At 41.7% G+C, this 6,000-nt stretch overlaps 1 protein-coding gene across 4 annotated transcripts in view; it reads left to right on the forward strand.

Annotated features, from left to right (window-relative positions):
• SLC24A2 (solute carrier family 24 member 2) overlaps positions 1 to 6,000 on the forward strand; it is a 276,630-nt gene that overhangs the window by 207,811 nt on the left and 62,819 nt on the right. For all 4 annotated transcript variants that reach the window (XM_023190029.3, XM_031934081.1, XM_031934080.1 and 1 more), the window contains 2 exons: positions 856 to 954; positions 4,790 to 4,908. In XM_023190029.3, coding sequence (XP_023045797.1) covers positions 856 to 954; positions 4,790 to 4,908 — 218 coding nt within the window. The remainder of the gene's footprint in view (positions 1 to 855; positions 955 to 4,789; positions 4,909 to 6,000) is intronic.

Raw genomic sequence — 6,000 nt, forward strand, 5'->3', positions numbered from 1 at the left:
GGCTGCATAGTACTCCATCATAAATATGTGATGGAATATATCTAGAGAATATATATGTATATATACTTTATCCATTCATTGATTGACGGTCATTTGGTTTAGTTCTACCACTTTGCAACTGTGAATTGTGCTACTATAAATATGCATGTCCAGCACCATTCCCAAAGCATCTCATCACCATTACTTGCTGCACTCAGTTGATCCTTCCTTGCCCTAAATCCACAAATGGAATCAGTCGCCTTCTTGATGCCTTAATTACAGCTGACTCAGCTAATCTGGAAAGCTGTGATGCATGTTCCTGACTCGTTTAGAAACAGCAATGTTAGTTATAAGACAGGTTGGGTATCCCTTATGTGAAATGCTTGGGACCAGAAGTGTTTCAGATTTCAGATTTTGGCTTTTTCAGTTAGGGATACTCAACATGTTTGAAAACTGAAGTCAAATCAAAGGACCCCTGGGCTTGGCTTTCCTTCCCAGCCCATTGTTAAAATCTGGTCTGGAATGAGCATTTAATTTCAGAGAAATGGCCATGCCTCCAGAGCAGCTCTGTTTCTCTAGACCTGTTTCGGATCTCAGCAATAGGGGAGATTTAGTGCTGGTTGGTGCTTTTGTTAATTTCGTGAGCAACTGGAAAGGGAGAGAAGAGATTCTCAAATAGAGAATTGGGCTGAAAAATCTACAAAGGCAAGAAAGTACCCTTCGGGAAGGTCCTGGTGCATTGGGATTGGACAGAATGGAGTGGTCATGCTATTAGTGCAGCGTGACTGAGGAGGCCACATGCCTGCTTGGCCCTTAGACTCTCTTTTTATCTTCTTTCTCATTGTGTCTCCTTCCTGCCACTTTCTTTTGCTTCAGGGAGGTTCAGAGAAAAGGCTTCAATTCTCCACAAGATCGCCAAGAAGAAATGTCATGTGGATGAGAACGAGCGGCAGAATGGGGCTGCCAACCACGTGGGTAAGTGCAGGGAAACATCCACCCTATACCTTTCCTAGGGGAAGCCAGGGGAACAGAGAGGCAGGACCAGTGTGGGCACCCCCGACTCAGTGCAGACACACACCGCTGCAGCACAGACCTTCCCTGCGCAACAGGAAATGAGTCCCTCTTCCCCTAGTGTGTACAGGGTATACATGGACACAGTATGTCACCAGTAACTCTAGGAGAAGTCCACGAAGAGTAAACGTATTCTCTGAGGAACGTGAAGTAAAACCAACTCTTAACTAGTCATCTCCATTCAAGAATAGAAAATCACTGTATTTCAGGGATTCCACATAAACAGGATACACACACATGCATACACACACACATACACAATGTCATTTAATGTTTCATCAAAGGTAAGAGCCCCCTTCTGTAAGTCTTGACTGGTAACCAGATTTTTATACCTGTGACGTTGCTTATGGCACACACTTGGTCACTCCTGAACTGAGTGACAGAGTCCTTCTGAGATGATGCTAAATAAAAAAAAATTAAGAACCTTGGGTGAATAAAACTCTGTTTGGAGAAGTCTATTGGCTGATGTGATACAACCTTAGATGATGCTCGTTTTTTAAGAATTCAGCAATAACAGCCCCCAGGTCTCTTTTCACTGACTTTTGCAGAGCTCCTGTGTGACCAGATTGTGACATTCAGACATCTTATTTTAACTTGGAACATGATGTTCCTTCTCTCCTGTCTGTAACTATAATATAGCACTCTTATTCTAAATTCAAACTAAATTTAACCTGATCTGGATCTATGCTATAAACGAAGCTATTACCCAAGTAACTAAAATTATCTGCAGACAAAATTCAACAGCACTGCTCTCAAAATACTGACACTCCGTAGAAGAGTTTCTGCCTTTCCTGTTATCCTAACTTCTACCTCAGGGAAAATTCTTGGCTGAGAAACAGTTAAGATGCAATTAGATATGAAAAGAAAAACTGGAAAGAAGTCAGCTAAAATGTTAACAATAGTTACTTCCTAAAGCTGGGATTATGAGTTATATATATTTTTTCTGCTTCTTTATGCTTCTATAAAGTTTCTCAGAACAAGTGTATTTTGCTTTTGTACTATAAAAATGTAAAGCCACACCATGAAAGTCTACTGCATAGGTTGAGTTTTGTTTGTGATGTTTAGATTCAACAACACAAGCTATTTTTTCTGCTTCACTTGTTGGCTTGTCTTTTATGGAATGAGGCAGCTTGGATTCCTGGGCTCAGTCCCAGTCCTCCTCTTAATGACTGGCCAACCTTAGACTTGGATTTAATCTTTTTTAAGGAGGTAGGACACTTAATTCCAAGGATTCTTCTAATTTTATTGAGTCTCTGAATGACTTTGTAACTAGAAAATGTTATTGGGTCTCCGAATGACTTTGTAACTAGAAAATAGTGTGTGTCTAATGCTTTTCAAAGTAAGTCCAAGATTTATTTTCATATTTTCTTTTATTATGAACCTTCAGCCTGCTGTGTAAAAGCACTTTATAAGCTAAGATGCGCACACACAGGTTAGGTATTATGCCTGGCAGGCAGTCTCTGCTCATCTGTTCATCTCTGTTCTTGGACATCTTAACTCCCCTTTTACCCAGTATTCTGTGTTGCTAGGGTCAATTTGACCATTGCAGGCTGATCCTAAGGTTGTATCACATCAACCAATAGACTTCTCCAAACAGTGTTATTCACCCAAGGTTCTTAATTTTTTTTTTTTTTTTTTTTTTTTTTTTTTTTTGAGTCTCGCTGTGTCTCCCAGACTGGAGTGCAGTGGCGCCATCTCGGCTCACTGCAAGCTCCGTCTCCCAGGTTCATGCCATTCCCCTGCCTCAGTCTCCCCAGTAGCTAGGATTACAGGTGCCCACCACCACGCCCGGCTAATTTTTTGTATTTTTAGTAAAGACAGGGTTTCACCGTGTTAGCCAGGATGGTCTCGATCTCCTGACCTCGTGATCCACCCACCTTGGCCTCCCAAAGTGCTGGGATTATAGGCGTGAGCCACCACGCCTGGCCGGTTCTTAATATTTTTTTATTTAAATAACTGAATCAAGCATACTAAGATAAACTGGCATAGCTACACACAGCACAACATCACATACATATCGCTGTCACTACTCAAAACTTGGAAAGATAAAGTAAATTTGAGTTTCTATGGTTTTCCATATTTAAATCTATTCGTGTGTCTATATTTCACAACTAAATACATAAAGAAACATAAATATTTCCCTATGATTTCCAAAATTTGGCTGCTTCAAACTCAACAATTTTTATGTAACTCTCAAATTATTTTCTTAAGCATCAGTGATGGAAATGTCTAGTCCCTCTGAAGTGGCTAGAAGAAAAAAGAAAGCATATTCTCATGTTTCATGAGCAGGTGATACTGCTCGGATCTGATACTGATGAGCATTCTGATACCCCCAGCAATCCTGACAGCATACTACAGCCTCATTCCATCCCAAAATCCTTGATTTGACCCAAAACAGCCAGAGTGTGTGCTCTCAATAGGAACCTTTTAATTTCCCTCCCAATGAAGTCCCAGCAGACCTCAGTGGTGCTGGAACATTGATCACCTGGAGGTACTCCTCTTTGTCATGACAAAAAAATTATTCTAGTGAAAGGCAGGCACTATAATAAGGATCCAAATAGTTTATGCTTCTTGGTTGCTCTGTACAAGGCACTATGCTAAGTGTTTTATATGCATTTTCTTATTTAATCTTTACAGAAATACTCTTTGATCATATTGTTTTTGTTAATGGTAGTAGTAGCAACAATAATAGTAGTAGTAGTATTGTTACCATCACCCCAATTTTACAGATGAAGAAACTGAATTTCAGAGAGGTTGAGTCACTTGCAAAGGGTGAAACAGCACAAGTTGTAGATCCAGAATTTGAAGCCAGGCCTGTCTGATTCCCAGTGTTACAGACTCCCAGTGCTTAACCATTACCCTAGAGTCACTTCTCAAGTGTCAAATCTGCACTTGCTGACCCTCTGGCTTTACTCTAGCTAAATGTTCTGATTCAGGAATGGCACAGCCTTTGGCCTCTATTACTTGTCCATCTCCCCCTTGCCTTGCCTGCAATAGGATGCTTAGGTGTGGAGTGTGCTAAGTAGCATTCACCAGGCTGCCCTGCCCATGGCCACCTAGGCACTGGAAGAGTTTCCACTCACAGAGCCTGAATTACAGCTGAACATAATGTCCCTGGGAGGTCAACCTGTCGAACCCCCTTATTTCACAGATAAGGTTCCCAAGTCCCAGAGGAAGAAGGGGACTAGCCTAAGATGGCGGCCTGATCAAAGCAGAGTAAAGTCTAGGACCCTGAAGCCCTAGCTAATATCCTTTCCAGAGTACAGTATGAAAGAAAAAATATTACTGTAAGAAAATATCTGAAGGGTACAGTCCCAGGTGTAAACAATAGTATGTAGATTGGGTGTGGTTTTGGTTTTAAAATGTCTATGTTCATGTTTCCTGAATAGCTAGTTGGTAAATTTGCCTAGGCTCAAGAAAGGCATACCATGGGAGCTAATAGGGCCCTCAAGGTAAAATGTCATGCCACAGCGGGAAGCCAGGGTGCTATTAAGGGAGAAGGCCGTATGCTGAAAGACATGGGGAAGAACGGTAAAAATCCTTTCCTGCTTGGCTCAATATCAGCCCTGGGACTTATCGCCCCTGGGACACCACTATCCTCCGCTTTAGCCCAACATTTTAAGAAGCTCTTTTCAATATTACTCTTTACCCCCATTGATTCCATTTGCTTGCTTTCTCTCTCTCTCTCTCTCTCTCTCTCTCTCTCTCTCTGTGTATGTGTGTTTAAATTATATCACAGAAAAAATTGAGCTTCCAAACAGCAACAGCACAGATGTTGAAATGACACCATCCAGTGATGCTTCAGAACCTGTACAAAATGGAAATCTCTCCCACAACATTGAAGGTGCAGAAGCCCAGGTATGGCTTTTCTCCATTGCTCTTCTGGGCTGTTGTCCTAGCATGGCAGCACAGACACTGTATTCTCCTTGGAAGCCCCAGCTCTCAGCTGCGCTGGAATCAGGTAGGGCCTTATTCATCCTTGTGTGTATTTCCCAGTGCCACCCCAGGGTTCCATAAGCAGCAACCTCTACATTTATTGAATGAATGTGAATATTCTCTAAGCCACTGTTTCTCCAGGTGAGGTTGGAAGACTCATGCATCAGCATCTCCTGGGGATGAAATGCAGATCCCTGGGCCATATGCTAGGTGTGATGAAACAGGATCACTGGGAAGCAGCACATAGGAATTAGCATTTTTAATTAGCATCCAAGGTGATTTTTAATGTATGATAAAGCTTGATACCTGCTGCAGTCTAATCCTTTCTCTGTGTCTTTAAGGTCAGTGTTAAGTAATAGAGAAACCACAGCCATCAGACTTCAGTGAGCCCCCTTTGGCTTTCTCTCTCTCTGTGGTTGAAATTAACATTCTCTGGTCCAACCCATTATTCAATGGCACAACCACTTGAACTGTTCAGTCTAGTAGTTGTAAAACCTAACATTTATCAAACACCTACTATTTGCCACAGCTTTGGTAGTAGGCATTTTACATATGTATTAGTCCATTTTCACACTGCTATAGAGAACTTATGAAGAAAAGAGGTTTAATTGACTTATAGTTCCACAGGCTTAACAGGAAGCATGACTGAGAGGCCTCAGGAAACTTAAAATCGTGGCAGAAGGCGAAGGGGAAGCAAGCACGTCTTACCACGGCAGAGCAGGAGAGAAAAAGAGTGAATGGAGATGTGCCATATGCTTTCAAACAACCAGATCTCATGAGAACCCATTCACTATCACGAGAATAGCAAAGGGGAAATCTGCCCCCTGATTCAGTCACCGCCCACCAGGCTTCTCCCCCCAACACATGGGGATTACAATTTGAGATGAGATTTGGGTGGGGACACACAGCCAAACCATATCAACATATGTTATGACCTTTAACCTCACAGCTGAAGGTGTAGGCATGAGTAGCTCCATTTTTTTTTTTTTTTTTTTTTTTTTTTTTTTTTTTTTT

This window comes from Piliocolobus tephrosceles, chromosome 14, assembly GCF_002776525.5.
Source record: "Piliocolobus tephrosceles isolate RC106 chromosome 14, ASM277652v3, whole genome shotgun sequence".
NCBI lineage: Eukaryota > Metazoa > Chordata > Mammalia > Primates > Cercopithecidae > Piliocolobus > Piliocolobus tephrosceles.